The sequence below is a fragment of the Protopterus annectens genome, chromosome 3.part0, assembly GCF_019279795.1.
Source record: "Protopterus annectens isolate FY-2018-M chromosome 3.part0, PAN1.0, whole genome shotgun sequence".
In the NCBI taxonomy this organism is placed as follows: Eukaryota; Metazoa; Chordata; order Ceratodontiformes; family Protopteridae; genus Protopterus; species Protopterus annectens.
Window position 1 is genome coordinate 1,864,643,473 of NC_056731.1, and position 18,596 is coordinate 1,864,662,068.

Below are 18,596 nucleotides of genomic sequence, written 5' to 3' on the forward strand. Positions count from 1 at the left end.
TATCCTATGCAGCCGAGGGGGCGGGTAGGGCAGCTAGCTCAGGCGTAGCCCTTAGGAGGCAAGCCTGGATGCGCCTGTGTCACTTCGCGGAGGCCTTCAAGTCTTCCTTCACAGATGCTCCCTTTGACGGGTCCTCCCTTTTTGGACCCAAAGTGAAAGACACTCTCACCAGATGTGAGCAGGAGGGTAAGACTTTGTCTGCTGTTGGGGCCTGTTTTTTGCGTCCCTCTAGACCTTATCCCAAGGTGCAGAGGGGAGGAAAGATGTGGTTCAGGAAGTCTCAGAAGTCTTATCCTGACCATCATGGTGACCCCCCCTCCAGAGGCAGAGGAGGGGGGAATTACTCTGGAAGACGTCGTCCTAGGGTGGGGGAGGCCCCTGGAACTCAAGAGACCGCTAGTCCTTTCGTGGTTCCTCCTACCAACGTCCCTGAGGGACTGCCCGACTGTGCCTCTCCGGAGCCAGTCGGGGGTCGTTTCTCGAAGCATCTTCAAGCCTGGGAAAACATCACTCAGGATCATTGGGTGCTTCGAATTATTGCCGGAGGTTACACCATTCCCTTTATCTCTCCTCCTATGCCTGGTGTACAATGAGTAATCATTCTCCACAAACACTCTCCTGTCTTCCACTGTTAGTACTTTGTCCTTTTGCCACAGTTATGTTAAAATCAACCCCTTTTGCTGGTAGGATTGCATTTTTACTATTAAAGGTATAGGTAGCTTTCTTATAGCCAAATTTGGAGTATACACACGATGTGCCCTTTCAACTAACAACTACTGCGGTGGAATAACAGCACAGTTGCTTATTTGTGCTTTTATACAATTAATATAGTCTGTTCCTTCCAGATTCTCTGGTACATCTGAAAACCTTAGTTTTTCCCTACGTGCTCTAGCCTCTAATTGTATTATTTTTGAGACATATCTTCTTCAGCATTCTCATATTCAGCCAGCCTTTTTTAATTTCGACCTCTGATTTTTGCAGTTTTATCACCTCATCTGAATACCATTTAAAGCTTCTTCCATTTTTCCAGCCTTTTGTTGTCTGAGATGATATACTCTGTCAGTGTTTTATTTTAATCAGATCTGTGTGCAGTTGTCTTATACTTTTCTCAAGGTTACTGGAAGTCATGCCTGTAAGTTGCACTGCTTTTTGCTGAACAGCTGCAAAACTTTTCTCAGTCACTGTTTTTATTCTCACCTTTTGCAGCTGATTTTCTTTCAGGTCTTCTGAATTTATGTTTTCCTTGCATCCAGGCAGTGTACTTACTAGCCAGTTATTAAAATTTACCCAGAAAAAGACATTCAACTTGGATTTTCTGTTGAGTTTCTGTTTTCACACTGGGAGAGCTATATCTTGGAAGTCCACAAAAATGCATGATTGATCAAATCACTTACTTCCTATAAGTTTAAGTCTTAGACAACCTTGACATTGATGGTAAAGTGGGAGTTGAAGAAATAACCCAATGTCTTTTATTGGGATGAGACCAGCTGACATAATGGTTAGGTCTTCTCCTCCCATGCACAAGGTACAACGTTTGATCCTGACCTCCAGCCAATGCCTGTTTAGAGTTTGCATGTTCTCCTTGTGTCTCTGTGAGGTTCTTCCCACATCTAAAAACATGCTGAGTGTTTCTGTCTCAAACTCACTAATGAATGGAGCAATGGGCAGCAGCACAAACTCTACATTTTGCCCTAGAGGGGGAATGGTTGTACAGACCAACCGCTTTGGGCATCTATTGGAGTGTGCAGTATTCCCAAGATAGGAGAACAATAATTACAGACTGCAAGCTGTGGCAGGGCTAGTCACTTGATGGTGTAAAATATAGCTCTAGGTGATCTGGCCATCTTGGCAAATGTTGCCAAATGGGTATGGGTATTTGTTGGTGATAAGTGGGTCGAGGACCTGGCCTACTCCGACATATTGTAGGGAACCATGCTAAGAGTGGGACGGGTGTATGTGTCCCTATTGGTCAATGTGTGCTCGCCATAAAGCCCAGCAGCCCTAGATCAAAAGTTAATGGCTGACTGGTGTCTAGTTGCCCAGCAAGGGTTACCTGGGATAGCTCTGTTGAGCAAAGGCTGGATGAAAAACAAATCAACCTACCAAACATGAACTAAGAATTGCTACATATAATGTAGCTTCACTAACAGGACATAGCTTGGAAGTGGATGACATGATATGGAGGACGCTGGACATCCTATGTATCAGAGACTAGATGGAAGGACAATGCAGTGAAACCACTTGACTTGCGATCCAGAGTCTAATACTCAGGAGAAGCACAGGCTAGAAATAGTATGAACTGTGGTTAGAGAGAGAGGCTTTAGAAGCCAATGAGGTGTATCATCAGAATTAGTGACAGACTCATAGCATTCAGACTGCAGTGTAATAACAGTAAGCCCCACAGCAGGGCTGTGATAGTGAGGAAAAGAATACATGCAGACAGCAGTTGCAGGACCTACTAGGTAAAGGAGGACAACATGAATTGGTGTTGATAATGGGTGGGCTGAATGCGTATATTGGGACAGACAGAACAGGATACGAGGACTGCCTAGGTCCACCTGGGTGGTGCAACAGGAATAAAGAAGATGCCATTCTAAACTTTGGTCCGGCAAATGGCTTGATACTAGCCAACACATGGTTCAGAAAGACGGTCAGTCACAAGAACACAACAAGAGTGGCCAACATGCAACTTTGGTAGACTGCTTCCTGGTAAGGAAAGGGCACTGGGGTAGAATCAGTGACTGTAGAATCAGTGACTGTACAGTCATCCCCAGTGAAACAACTGGCCTACAACATAAAACACAGGCTGCCACAATCAGCTGCAAGCAGTGGACAGAGAAGACTCTAAGATCAACAGAGACCAGGCTGAAGACTTGGAAGTTGACTGGAGAGAAAGCGCAACAGTTTAAGGAATTACTCAGGGCTCTGACACTCCAAGAGGCAGAAAAAGATGGAGTTGAAGAATGGCAGCACTTCAAAATAGCACGTATGAGGACTACAAAAAAGATATGTGGCCGAGCCAGACATGGAAATAAGGTGCACAAGGAAAGCTGGTGGTGGAATGCATTAGTCCAGGAAGTCATCAAAAGAAAGAAGGAGTGCAGGAAAACATGGGAGATAGAAAAGACCGACCAGGCTAGGAAGGTGTAATGGCTGGCTAACAAAGAAGCTAAGAAAGGAGTTGCAATAACAAAGAACAGGGTACTGGAGGCACTCTACCAGCTTCTGGAAAGTGACTCAGTAGGTGGCACTAAGAAACCATATCAGGTTGCAAGGCAAAGGCAGAAAGATAAAGAAGATAGTCAGACACCCTTCAAAAGGGATGCCAGCAACAACCTGCTCATCAATCCTCAGTCCATCAAAGGCAGATGGAAGGAGCATTTCCAGCAGCTTCTGAATGAAGAAAACCCCACAGAAGGCTTCCTGCCCCAGACACAGCCTATGATGAGAGAAGAAGAGGAACTCACCCTAGAAGAAGTAAGAACAGCACTAAGGAAAATTAAGACAGAAGAAAGCAGCAGGATCACATAAGGTCACAGCAGATATGATACAGATGTTGGGTGAGATTGGAGAGAAATGGCTCCTGAAGGTACTCATAGCAGTATGGAGAGAAAGACATAACCCAGATGACTGGAAAATAAGCATATTCGTGCCAGTGTATAAGAACAAAGGGGGCATCCACAACTGTGGGCAGTACAGAGGCATACAACTCCTGTCATATTGCATGAAAGTTCTGGAGAGGATGACTGATGTAGAGCAGTAGAATGTAAGATGGGAGATGTGCAGTTTGGATTCAGATCATAATGCAGCACAACTGACCCGAAGTTTGCAGTGAGACAGATAGTTGAGAAGAAGCTAGAGATGAGGAAAAAGTCCAACTGGGCATTCCTAGATTTGAAGAAAGCATATGACAATGTTCAAAGAAAGCTGATCTGGGCAGCACTGTGGTGGTTCAAAGTCGCATAAACAGTAAAAGAATTAGTGCAGGCTATGTACAAGGACCCAGTGACTCAAGTATGAACAGTATTTAGTCTCACAGAGGGGTTCCCAGTGGGAGTGGGTGTGCATCAGAGTTCACTTCTGAGCACACTGTTGTTCATACTGGTGATGGATTACATTAGCAAACAGGCTGGCGGGAACAGATCAACAAAGTTGTTGTATGCAGATGGTGTGACCTTAGAGGCAGACTCTGAGCAAGAACTTCAGCAATGGAAGGGGAATGGAATGCAAAACTGAAGGCACTACGGATGAAATAAAGCACAGATAAGATAGTGGTAATGACAGCAAATTGGGATAATCAGAAGAAGCTGAAAAACTGAGAAAGAAGGGAAGGTAGTGGAACAGGTTAATAGCTTCAAGTATCTGGGAGGGGTGGTTGATGAGAAGGGACGTCTAAAGGAAAAGGTTAAAGCTAGAATCAGAGGGTCTGCAGCCAAATGGCATAGGGTATCAGGTGTAGCAAATGACAGAAGAATGCCAAATAAGCTGAAAAGTAAGGGGTACAAGACAGAGGTGCAACCAGTGCTATTATATGGTACAGAAACCTGGGTAGTAAAGGGAAAGTAGATGAAGCTAGATGTGATGGAAATTAAGTACCAGAGAATGGTGGTAGTATGCACACTGTGGGACAGATAAAAAATGAGGACATAGGAACAGAAGCCAAAGTAGCTCAAATTGCATAAAAGATCAAAGAGAACAGATTACTGTGGTTCGGACACATGGAGAAAAGCAGAAGACAATCTGTTGAAGAAGATTTGGGGCAGACAGGAAGAAGGCAAGAGGAAATAAGGACATCCAACAAAGAGGTGGATGGACTGTGAGAGACTATCTGCAACAGTCAGGCATGAGTGTCAAATAAGGCAGAACTGTGACACTGAATCGAAAGAAATGACAACAGTTAACACGATACCCCGACCCATGTAGAAAGAAATGGGAAAAACGGGGTTGATGATGATGACGATAAATTTTACTGGGAACAGTTGATGAAACAGAGCATGCCTTTAATTCAGGACCAGTTTAATGAAGAGTTCATAAAGCAAGAAGATTAAAAGAGACCAAATGCTTAAGAGTACAAACTGTACAGTACAAAGAAAGAAAACTGGTCTCATTGTGTCTCATAGTTTCTAGAGACAAAAGATACAGACTTAACTCTTAAAGTTATACTAAGCTGAACTTATAAAATTTTATTAGGATGGCGCAGTGGTGCAGTGGTAGCATTGTTGCCTCACAGCAAGAGGTTCTCCGGTTCGATTCTCAGCTAGGGTGCCTTCTGTGCAGAGTCTGCATTTCCTCCCTGTGATCGTGTGGGTTTCCTCTAGGTGCTCCGGTTTCCTCCCACGTTACAAAGACATGCGTCTGGAGCATTTCTCCCTGGGTCTCCGCTGAAAATTGGCTCATTCCAAGTCAGACTTTCCCAGTTAACAAATGTAAAATAAATAAAATAGGTAGCAATGCACATGCAACAGATAAAGGTTGGCATGGCAATGAGAGTAGTTTTTTGGATGACAGTATCAATTTAAATACGTTTAAATGCTATCCAGTTGACTATGGTGTTTCTGACAGCTTTAACACTTTGGAGATGACTCTCTGAGGACAGGCTCTATATATTTTGGCAGTAGGAGGTACTTCTACAATTCAGGAAGTTATAACAAATATGAGACAAGCTTTGGTTAGGCTGGGTTCAAAAGTTCCCTTCTAGTGCTTAGTTCCACTGAAATATACAATAAAATAGAGACAGACATTATAGTCCTTTTAATGTTGGTGTAAAAAAAGCTGTTTGTTATTTGCAAATGGAAAGGCCACAAAAGCCCACTGATAGAAGACTTTTTAAAATAATGGCAGAACTTCAAGAAATCAGGCAATGATTTGAAAATAGCAAAAAGTCAAAAGACAACACTGTAAACAAATGGGTATATTGGAAGGTCTAACAGAATTTTGGTGGGGGAAAACGGAGATTGTAGCTAAGAAATGGAGATAAGTTAGAGAAGGAAAAGGCTTGAAGTTAATGTGAGAGGTAACAGAGAGAAAGTTTATAAAGAGAGGCAGCAGTTACAGACTGATCATAAACTAGTAAGAAAAAATACTTGACTAGAACAGTGAGTTAAATACAACGGAAAATATGACATGGCATACTTAATGGTCGAAAAAAAGACTAGAAAATAGCAAAAGAAAGATTACAAGAAACATATTCAAGAACACGAAACTCAGCTGGGAAAAGATGAGACATAACTAAGAAAAGCAACTTATGAAAACAATGGCTAAAAATAAAGGATAAGAAGACATACCTATACCAAGGGGAAAATATATTTTTACGTAAAAATGTAAAATATGATGAAGGAAGGATGTCCTGTATAATAGATAAGAACAGGAAGAAATGTCATGGGCAGAGGAATATTTTGAGATTTGTAGTGGACTATGACATGGAAATGCATAGGAAGAGGAAAAGAAAGAAAGACAAGAAATTGAACATAAAGAAGTTTATTAAGAAATAAATTAATTAATTGCAAAAGGATGCGACACTGAGAAATGAAAAATGTGATGCAAGAAGTAAAAGAAAAAAAGTCCAACAGGACCACATGGAATGGATTTGATTTTTATAAAGCATTAGGTAAAGCACAAATGGAAATATTAATAAAAGTAATGAATGAATGGTTAAGACAGATGGATAAAAGAAAATAATAATTAAAGAAAGTATAACACTTATATACAAGAAAGGTAGAAAAAGATGATATGAAGAACTGGAGACCGATAACATTAGGGAACAGACATTTTAAATCATCAGTTATTTATGAAGTTAATGCAAAAAGGGAAAGTAATTTACAGAAATGTTAATTATTACAAAGGAAGTGATGGACAATATTGTAAGAAAAACAGCAGATAATAAAATAGTGGTATGTGATGCGGCGAAGGCATCCGATAGTGTTGAACGTAAAAGTATGTAGGAAATAAGACCATATGGATTAAAGGATAAACAGGACTACTAAAATCTATGCATAAGAATATATGGTATAAAACAGAATTTAATGGACGGGAAAGCTAAAGGAGTAAAGGTCCAAAGAGGGGTGAAAGGAGGCTGTCCAATGGGTGGTATTTTAGACACCCTGATAATGGATGTGGTGAAAAAAGCCGCAGTGGTACAGCGGTAACATTATTGCCTCACAGCAAGAGGTTCTTCTGTTCAATTCTCGGCTGGAGTGCCTTCTGTGTGGAGTCTGCATGTCCTCCCCAAGGTCGAGTGGCCTCCGAAAGACATGCATGAATAGGTGTGCCTTCGCTGAAGGTTGAGCATCAGGCTGGCAACTTGGCACCATAAAAATTGACTGCCAATCATTAGCGGACCGGAGTTCCGCTGTAGCGACTCCTAACTGGGAAAAGCCGAAAAGACAAACAACGGATGTGGTGATAAGGAACTACTACATAACAGTTTAAGTTTAGCTGAGGGCGCTGTGAGGGAACTAAAGAATAGGGTGAACATTCCTATGTTTATAATGTATGCAGATGATTTCATTTTGACTGCTAAAATAAAGTGTACATTAAAGAAATACTAGTTAAAGTAGAAGAAAGATTAAGTGCAACACATAAGACATCTAACTTTGCCCTTTAAACTATATGCTCTTAATATTTCTTGCACAGTTTCATGCTCAGACATCTTACTTGCCTTTGCCACATCATATACCATTATTTTGAGTAAAAGCAAGAGGCATGGTTTGGAGAAATTACCAAAACTAGGAGAGTATATTTTTCAGGAAATTAAATAAACATGGAAGGCATTCAGTTTGGAAGTAAAGAAATTACAAATAATGGAAATAAGTAATTAATGAAAAAAGAAAATTACCAAGTATATAGAAGGCTTTTTAATTATTCTGCAGAAAAAGGCATACTTAATAAATGTGCATGTTTTAAGTAAATTAAGATGTATTAGAAGTCGTTTCTAGTATCACATGGGGGTCCAGACTGAATCCCATTAAAATATGAACATTATACTGCAGAAAGGAGACTGGAATATTAGACCCTATAAATCCTATAATGTACTTTGCACCAATGTATTTATATTGGGTGATAAAAAAAAACAGAAGAGAGATATAGACAAGGTAAGACACAAGATGTGGAGAAAATATGAAGAGGTTTGAGAAGAAGTGAGAAAGAGGAAAAGGAAGTGAAAACATTACAGAACAGAAACAGAAGAACATGTCAGTAAACTGTGATTATGGGATACAGAAACAGATAAAAGAAATGTGAGGAAGAAAGACTAGTATGAAAATATCAAAGAAAATATGATGTAAAACCTTAGGAACAGGCATGGGAAGAAGAGAAAAGAGCGAATAAATAAAGCCAAGAAAGTGTAAAATGGTGAAGGAAGTGTAAGTTTTATGTGGAGAATGATGCTGAGAAAGTTGTAAGTAAAAAGGGGTATTAAATAAAATGACATAATATGCGAATTAAGTAAGGTAAGAAGAAATGGTGAAGCATACATTAATAGAATTCAAAAATGTGAAAGGGGTTCTGGAAAAGTTTAAATTATAACATCAACATGAGTGCTTTAAGAAAATCATTTGATAGGACTGTATACTGGGAATATGAAAATGTGGGAAAGCAATGAATGGACAGCACGGATAAAATATTATAGGGCCAATATGGATTACTTGGAATTACAGATGTAAATAATTGTTTTGTAATAAATTGTGGCACTGTGGCATGATTTTAAGAACAAGACAATGGTAGTGAAGAAACATTGGGGAATGAGACAAGAATTATGAAAACACATGAAAAATCCAGCTGAAATACTGAATAATTTTGAAGTGTTAATGTAAGATGTATAAATAACTTCTGAAAATTGCACTAAAGGCCATACTCTTTCTGATAAACGCAGTGGGATATGTTTTATATCCACATGAGCTACCACCAACTCAGATACGTGGGACCTCAGTTTAACATCACACTCAAAGGAAAGCGTACTCCAGAATGCAGCCACCCCCCCCCCCCCATTCACATGCACATATATCTCACTGCATTGTCAGTGCTGGAAAATAAATTCAGCCAACTGGAGTGGGAAAAGAAAATAGTCTTAGCTCTTCCAACATCAGAAACAAGTGTGCTGAAACTGACTGTTTCACTACAAAGTCTGTACTAAGTGTGCGTGGGTAACTGAGATTTGGCTGTGCTAGAGTTAAGACTGTGTCAAAATTGGTGGTTTCAGAGTAGACACAAAATGTCTTGTGCAACCTCGCATGTTGGCGATGGTTAATGTATAATGATAGAAGACCGATACTGTTCCACTACTCACTCAGGCATTACTTAAATCTACCAATTTAACCCTGAATCTGTCTACCCCTAGCGTTTGCGAATACATTTTTCTTTTTTTTCTAACGAACGTTTCTTAAATCTACCAATTTAACCCTGAATCTGTCTACCCCTAGTGTTTGCGAATACATTTTTCTTTTTCTTCCAACGAATGTTTATATTCTCTACTTCTTCTCATGCCTCCTCTTAGCTCCACATCCGCCTTTTTCCCTCCCTCCTTTCTTTGCCATATTCCATCTTCCTTTCTGTCCACTCTTTATTTATGTACTTCTCTCTCTTTTTGTTCTTTTCTCCCATCCTTCCTTCCCCACTGCTCTGTAAAGTAACTGCTGTTTGCCTTTCTAATTAAGTTTTATTACACATTCATATATTCTGCTTTTTTTGTACTTGTTTCGTTACTTACTGGAGATTTTCTGCCCAGGCCTCCATTGAAAATGGGCTCATCTTGGCCCATTGGACTTTCCCGGTAAACAAATGCCAATAAATAAATAATAGCAAGATTTGGTTTTCTGCATGTCAGCTGTACACTGCAAGAGAAAAACAATTTCTATAGAAAGTGAGAATTCTGCTATTATGTCCACTGGCTGGGTCTTGAGTGAAGAAAACACTACCTTTGGGTAACCTGGTAACTAGTAATGTGTATATTAAATGCAACCTCTGTAAGGATGGGGGATAGGCTAATGCCCTCCAATCCCTTCCCATCTAAAGGCCCATTAAACAGCTGTCCTTTAACATTCAAATGGCAGGAGCTGGATGAGAAATCTTTCCGTAACTCTACTTGTCATTAGGGAGAGTACTTAAGTCCACCACCAGCCTGGACTCTTTTGAGGCCTTTACAGAAATAACAGCTGTGAATGCAACAGGATTTTTATACAAATGTTGAGAATCATGTTCTAAGGAGGTATTCTCAAAGACATGTTCATAAACCTAAATTATGATCCTATGTCAAATTATAACGCTTTTTTCTCAGCAACAGACAACTCCTTTATACCACCTAAAACGCTCCTGTACCAAATGTGTGGTTTTCCTACAAAAGAATGCTTACAGAGTGGAACATGAAGAAACAATGCCTTTTTCATGTGATTTATATGACACGGAAAGTGGATCTACTTTGAGAAGGTCTAAGCCTCCCCTCCCAAACATAATGCCAGGGATCCTTCCAGGGAGGGGTTCATTTTTCATTTTCCCTTGGTAACTATCCCATAACTGGAAGTGACATGGACCTGGGTGAATGAGATGGCAGCTTTTCATACTGCTGCAAAACTCTATTCCCCTGGTAATCCTTTGTAGTCAAATATTAAAGGGCACAGTAATGGGCATCTGTGTGACAAGCATTCAAAACCCAGGTACACGCAAGTCTAACAATCTACTTAGTAGGCACAATGGCTGAATGGAGGGAGAACATTAACTACCCCCACTAGTGGATCAACTAAAATTCATTAGAACGCAGAGTATACAGCAGAAGAGAGTAAGTTCCTTGTTAAACTTCTCGAGGAAGGCTGGCTTCTGCTGATGCCTGGTGACTAGTGTCTAGCAACAGTACAACAAATAAAATGCTAGCTTCTGAGGGCCAGCCTGCACTAGAGACACTTATACGTGCCTCTAAAGTAGTTACAACAGAGGGAGTTGACCATGGAAATTGGTACCTGGGTCAGGAGAAGACAAAGCTGTGCTTTAACGGGACTAAGAACCTCATATGCCAGCAGGGACACAACTGCATCTCTAAGGTCTCATGCCCTTCACTTCCAAACTCTCTAACATGACCCCTGACCTTTCTGTGTTTTTGGTGTTTGTTATGGAGCTTTGGGGACTGCTGCTGGTTTCTCTTACTTTCTGAGGAATACTTAAAGCTACAGGATGGCTCAATTGCAAAGTGAGCGGGTGAATGACACTTGTTTTATCTGCGATTTACTACATTTGTATTTATTTATATACTTTGAAAATGTAAGTGCCATAAACAAAATCAAATGAGTGAAATGAGGAGAGTTATATCCAAATGTCCTAATAACAGAATGCATTTTTACAGATCATAGCACACTACTGCATACCACTAACCACACACATCATCTGACTTATCAACTTAATGCTGGGAGACTAAACGTTTTGTTTTACTTTCTAATAAAAATTCACTTTATAGAAAACTCTAAAATAAACAAAATACAGTATCCTTACACTGTATATATATAATCGCTTGACTTTCAGTCTTAGCAGCTAATGACACAAACTCTTCCAAATATTAGCAACTGTTGCACAGTGATTACTGTAAATGTCTTTCCTTTCAGAGACGCTCTACAAAGCTTAGACATCACCATGCCAAGCAGTAAACCATACGTGCAGACACTAACATACTATGACTGTAGAGAAACGAGGTTAACATTTGTGTTACTACATACATGCTGCATTATACACTCCTTGATTTAAAAGCAACTCACAGCCACCAGACATTCCTCGACAAATGGTGTTAAGACGTGTGGACGGATTGTGACCATGATATCCCTAAAGTCTATGGAAGTGATGGCACCAGTCTTATCTTTGTCCCGCTGTATGAATGCTTGCCTTGCATGTTCCAACTGCATTTCCTGCAAAGAAACAGCACAAGAGGTTCAGATGTTTGAGTTTTTCCTTTTAAGCAAGTGGTACATTCATTCAAGAAATTAATATGAAGGAATGTGAAAATTTGGTTGGAAGACAAAGTTATAGTATCAGTTTAAAAAAACAAAGAAACTTTTATATATTTTCATTTCCTTTTACTTATTGTTTTTTATTCTCGGACACATTAGGACATGCTGTTTTCAGAAAGACAATCTTAATATAAAACAACAATCAAATGTTATGCAAAACAATGAGAATGGAAAAACGTGTGCTAGGTAAGAGATTTCTCACTTGAGCCCTGGTTGAGGCCAGGAGTCAGAGAGACTGCCATTTAGATCAACAAAGCATGGCTGTTCCAGGGCCTGAGGCATTCATGTCCTCAAAAAGATCACTCCTTATGGATCATCCAGCCTCTAGAAGAGATACATCAACATGTGGGAGAGTAGGCTTAGGAAAAAGCCTTGCTGCTCATGCAAGCAGCACAACACTGTGGTTCTTCTCTGCTCCATACCACTTCCTGCATCCACCAATTGATGGCCTCAGCCAGGGGGATTGGGGGTAATACTAGTGACAGGCCACTCTTTATAGTCCTCTTCCCTCCAGTCAATTAGTACCTGGGAGAAGGCTGCAGCCATGAGAAAAGGACTGGGCAGATACTCAGCTGTGGGGCACAGTCAATCAAAAAATAAATAAATAAAAGCATACAAAAAGAAAATGTGAACTATTGACAGCAAAAAGGTTATGATGCCTTTCAACAGAATTACCTCTGCATTTGAACCCTGTGGAAGGATTTCAATTTAATAACTTTGTCAACTTCAGTAACAACATATCCAGCAATAACCTCAACACAATCTCAAAATATACTGCAAATATTCAGTAAAATTGCAGCTTTGAGAACAAAAGTGAGGTAAGGTGGAACTATTCTGCTTTTTGCCAAGAGACCAATTGTTAGTAAATGACGGGGTTGCTGTTCCAGTCCTCCAAAGATTTCTAGCATGCCGCTCTACTTCAATACCAGTAAGGCAATATTTAACAACTGTGTCGCTCAATGCAGCACAGAAAAAAAAACTTGTTTAGTTTCCGCCCAAATCAGCAGACATTACAAAGTACAGTTGTGTACACTTACCATAAATGTAGATGTTCGAGTGTATTTACTGTTGCAGTCATTACATTTGGGCTATCTGCCTGCAGGTAGCCCTCAGTCGGCCTGAATACCAGAGACTTCTTCTTCATGCATCAGATGCTGTCACTTCTTCCATGACATCAGGTCGTCAGGGGTATAAGAACAGGCAGCCGACGGCATTACATCAGTTTTTTCTTGCTCCAAATGTCAGGAGCCCCCAAATAGGAAGCTAGGAAATGGTGTTGAAAACACCACCAGTAAAATGTAAATACCAATAGCAGAAAGAACAGCTACAGATAGGATAGATAAGGTATAGATAAAGCAAGGTGGCTAGAGGGAGGGAAACCAGGACTGTAACAGTGAATACACTCGAACATCTACATTTATGGTAAGTGTACACAGCTGTATCTATGTTCTTCGTGTTTCACTGTTGCAGTCATCACACTTGGGTTGATTCCCAAAGCTGAGGAAGGTTGGAGGCAGTCAAGAAGAGTTAGGGCTGGCTAGTAGGCCTTGCAAGACTGCTGTAGCAATCCTGCCCTGGATTTGGAAAAGATAGGGAGGTGATAATGTTTGATGAAGGTGTGCACAGAACTCCAGGTAGCAGCTTCCATTATGAGACCTGGTAGGCACTCCCTTGAGGAATGCAGTAGAGGCAGATGTAACCCTAGTGGAATATGTTCTGACCCCCTGTGGGGATGGTTTACCATGGTGCTTGTAGCAAAAAATGGATGCAGTATGCTATTCATTTGGAAATGGTTTGTTTAGAAATGGCCTTGCCCTCTGCCCCTGTTGCAAAGCTGAGTAGCAGCTGGTCTGTTTTTCTGAAAGGTTTAGTTCTATCAAGGTAGAACCTGAGCTGTCTGTGCACGTCTAAAGAGTGCAGTATCCGTTCCCCTTTGTTTTGAGGATTAGGGAAAAAGGTAGGCAAATGGATGGATTGGTTGAGAGCCACACTGGACACCACTTTTGGCATAAAGGAAAGGTTAGTCCTGAGGGAGACCCTGTCAGCATGGAAAATAATAAAGGGTTCCACAGCCATTAGTGCTTATAATGTGGACACTCTTCTAGCTGAAGTGATGGCCAGAAGCAAGGCTGTTTTCCAAGAGTGAAATTTTAGCTCTGCTGAACAGCAGGTTCAAAAGGTGGAAGCGTGAGTTTTTCCAGTACAAAGTTAAGGTCCCAGGCAGGGGTGGGTGCTCTCCTTGGTGGCCCTAGGTTATTTGCTCCTCTCAGGAACTGTTTGATGAAAGGGTGAGAGAAAGTACAGTTTTGTACCTACCATAAATGTAGATGTTCGAGGGCTATTACAGCTGCAGTAATCACATATGGGTTTTCAGCCGTCAGGCGGTCCCTCGGTCGGCCGAATTCCAAAGTCTTGGTCCGGCGCCGGTTGTTGTCGCGTACTCTTCTGACGTCAGGAAGGCTAGAGTATATAAGACACAGCCGATGCCATCTTCTTCAGTCTTTCTTGCCCCAGATGTCAGGTGCCCCCAAAAGGAAGGCAATACATAAATAAATCTAATCCACAAAAGTAAGCAAATAAAACATAGCAGGATAACCCAGTCAGCAGGTATGAAGAGGTATTCAGACCCCAAGGTCTTACCAAGTGGGGAAGGAGGGTGGGAAACCTGTACTGCAGCTGTAATAGCCCTCGAACATCTACATTTATGGTAGGTACAAAACTGTACTATGTTCATCGTGCATTACAGCTGCAGTAATCACATATGGGTAGAGTCCCAAAGCTATGCATAGGGTGGTAGGTACTATATGGAACTGGGTTGAGCTAGAATGCCCTGCAAAACTGCAGTGGCAAAGCCTGCTCTTGTTCTGGAGTATAAAGGCAGATGGTAGTGTTTTGTGAAGGTATGTACAGAACTCCAAGTGGCTGCCTCCAAGATATCTTTAGTAGGCACTCCTCTGAGGAAGGCTGTAGAGGTGGCTGTGACCCTGGTGGAGTGAGATCTGATACCAGTAGGGACAGGTTTTCCATGATAGGAGTAACAAAAGCGTATGCAGTGACCAATCCACTTGGAAATGGTCTGTTTGGTAACAGGTTTCCCTTGACCCCCCACAGCATAGGACACAAGGAGTTGATCTGATTTTCTGAAGGACTTGGTTCTGTCCAAGTAATAACGTAGCTGCCTGTGGATGTCTAAAGAGTGAAGCAGCCTTTCCCCTTTGTTTTGAGGGTTAGGGTAAAAAGTAGGAAGGTGAATGGCCTGGTTTAAAGCAACCCTAGATACCACTTTAGGCATAAAGGAAGGGTTGGTACGAAGGGAAACCCTGTCCTGATGGAAGATGAGGAAGGGCTGCACCGCCATGAGGGCCTGTAACTCAGAAACTCTATGAGCTGAAGTGATGGCCAGTAGAAAAGCTGTTTTCCAGGACAAATATTGTAACTCTGTTGAAGCAGCAGGTTCAAAGGGAGGCAATGTCAATTTTTCTAGTATGTAGTTAAGGTCCCAGGCTGGCACTGGCTGTTTCCTTGGAGGTCTTATGTTCTTAGCCCCTCTGAGGAACTGTCGTAGGAGTGGGTGTGAGAATAAAGGAGGATCCGTGTTGAATTCTGCAGAGATTGCTGAGGCATGTATTTTGATTGAGGAAAATGAAAGTCCATTGCTCAAAAGTTCAGCTAGGTACTGCAAAATCTGAGGTAGGTTCAATTTTCTAGGGTCCTGCCCTCTTTTTTCATTCCAACAGCAAAACCGCTTCCATTTTGCAGAGTAAGCTTTTCTAGTAGATGGTCTTCTGGCCTCTAAAATGACATCCTGCACCTCTTTGGAGAGTAGAGTCTGATGTGGTGTTAAGGAATTTTCCATGCAGCGAGACTGAGAGTTTTCAGCTGACTGTGAAGGGTTTTGAAATTGTTCTGCATCAGTAGTAGAGGTGTTAGAGGCAGGGGCCACGGAGGAGTGTGTGTTAGGCTCCTCAGGAGTGGATACCAGTGTTGTCTCGGCCAGTCTGGAGCAATCAGTATCATCCTCGGCTTGTCTGTTCTTGCTTTCAAAAGTACCTTGGGCAGAAGAGGTAGAGGTGGGAATGCATAAACTGTCCAAGTTGTCCATCTGAAGGAAAGAGCGTCCACTTTCCAGGCCTTTGGGTGGAAGGTCCTTGAGAAAAACCTTTTTAATTGATGATTTCTGTGGGAGGCAAAAAGATCTATATCTGGCCTCCCCCACGTTTGAACAATCTCTGTAAACACCTGTGGATGTAGCTTCCATTCGTGAGGATCTGTCATATTTCTGCTCAGAGTGTCTGCCAGTGTGTTTTCCATTCCTGGCAAGTACTGTGCTTGAAGTTCGATTTGTCTTTCCAGAGCCAGGTTCCAGAGTCATGGCTAGTCTGCACAAGGGGTATGAATGAGTTCCTCCTTGTTTGTTTATGTACCACATTACTGTGGTGTTGTCTGTTCTTATGAGCAGTTGTCCTGGATGCAGGAATTCTTTGAACGCTGTGATTGCATTTATTACCGCCAGCATTTCTTTTTGATTGATGTGAAGGTGCTTTTCTTTTTGGGGCCATCTGCCCTGAATGCACCTGTCCTTCATGTGCGCTCCCCAGGCGTAATCTGAAGCGTCTGTGGTTATGACTTGTGTTGCTTGAGGCTTGCAGAATGGGAGGCCTGTGTTTACTTGGCATGCTTGGGCCCACCATATGAATTCCTTTTGAAGACAAGGAATTATTGGGATAATTGCTTCCAAGCTGTGATTGTGTTGAGACCATAGATTTTTTAGGTACCATTGAAGTTTCCTCATGTGCAGCTTTGCGCATGGGATTAGAAGAATGCAAGATGCCATGAATCCCAGAGCCTGCAGGATTTTCCTTGCAGTAAGCCTGGTACTTTTTGCAAGTATTTTGAAGTACTGAGATAATTGCCCTTGTTTTTCTGGCGTAAGGTATGCCATCTGGGTGTTTGTATCCAAGTTGGCACCCAGGAAGGTTATTTTCTGAGAAGGTGTTAGTTTTGATTTCTCCTTGTTGATGGTGTATCCCAGAGAAAGCAGTAACCGTGTCACATATGCCAGATGTTTCAGAAGTATGTGTTTGCTGTCCGCTTGGATCAGGCAGTCGTCCAGATAAGGGTAAATTTGTATCCCTTGAAGTCTGCAATAGGCAATCACTGATGCCAGGCACTTGGTGAATACTCTGGGTGCAGTAGATAAGCCAAAGGGCAATGCAGAGAATTGATAGTGGTTTGAACCTGCAAGAAATCTGAGGTATCTTCTGCAACTTTGTCTGATTGGGACATGCAGGTATGCCTCCTTGAGGTCCAATGTTACCAGCCAAAACCCCTTGCCCAGCATGGGAAGGAGTTGCTGTAATGTGAGCATCTTGAATTTTGGTATGAGTAGAAATGTGTTTAGGATGGATAAGTCCAGAATGGGTCTCCAGTCGGTTCCTTTTCTTGGCACCAGGAAAAGCCCTGAATAAAAACCTTGTGCTTGTTGGTGCGTAGGTACCTTTTGTATAGCCCTCATGTTTAGGAGCTTTGTAATTTGCAGTTGTGCCTCTACCCTTTGATTTTGTGGTAAATTTGGCATGCCTCTCATTTTTGGGAGAGTGTGAAAATGGAATTTGTAGCCTCTGTTTATGATGTCCAGAATCCATTTGTCTGTTGTGACAATATGCCAATTGTTTGCAAATAGTGCTAGTTTCCCTCCCAAAGGTGCTGCCAGTTGAATTTTGCTTGGCATGGAAATGAGGGAGTCATTGAGTCTGCTTCCTGTACTGTTGTGCACTGTCGTCACCACCTCTTGGTGCCGGAGATTGCCATTGTCTGCCTCTGTAGGACCCTTGTGATTGTCCTCTGCCCCTTCCGCGTCTGTATCTGCCTCTTTGGGGCTTGTCAGTGGCTGGAAAGGACCAATTTTTTGAGGGCCAATTCCTGCTAAATCGTGGTGTCTGGACCTGTAAGAAGGCTTTGACAGTTTGCATAGATTTTGCTTTTTCTTCCATTTTACGTAATATATCCTCAGCATTAGCACCAAAAAGAACATCCTTATGTAAAGGTGCATCAAGAATTTTAGCTTTCACATGATCTGGCAGATTTTGTTCCCTAAGCCATGCATGTCTGCGAATGACTGATCCGGTAGCGGCCGCTCTGCTGGAGGCCTCTAGGGCATCATAACCACATTGTAAAGTGTGCTTACCCACTTGCTCTGCACTATGCATCATATCCTGTAACTCTTTTATATCTGGTTGTTCAGGTTGCGACATTTTGGTCTTTAATTGTGATAACAGGAATTGTTGATATTTAATCATATGAAACTGGCAGTTTAAGGCCCTCATGGCTAGGGTGGCCGAGGTATAAACCTTCTTACCCCACCTTTCTAGAGATCTAGATTCCCTTTCAGCAGGAAGTGGATTCTTGGCAGTGGAGGCCTTAATTCCTTTAGGGCCTTGAGAAATAGTTTCAGGGTCTGCATTATGGCCTTTGTAGAGGAATTGATGAGAATTAGGTACTCTGTAATATCTATCAGGCTTAACTGATGCAGGAGGCAGTGAGTCAGGATTAAAGCAAGCCTCCGAATAAACATCATCCAGTACCTCCAAAACAGGAGGAATAGCCAACGGTCTA

At 41.7% G+C, this 18,596-nt stretch overlaps 1 protein-coding gene across 2 annotated transcripts in view; it reads right to left on the bottom strand.

Annotated features, from left to right (window-relative positions):
• The window catches only part of SLC25A13 (solute carrier family 25 member 13), a 1,915,284-nt gene that overhangs the window by 705,729 nt on the left and 1,190,959 nt on the right, over nt 1–18,596 (bottom strand). For both annotated transcript variants that reach the window (XM_044065927.1, XM_044065926.1), the window contains exon 6: nt 11,733–11,879. In XM_044065927.1, coding sequence (XP_043921862.1) covers nt 11,733–11,879 — 147 coding nt within the window. The remainder of the gene's footprint in view (nt 1–11,732; nt 11,880–18,596) is intronic.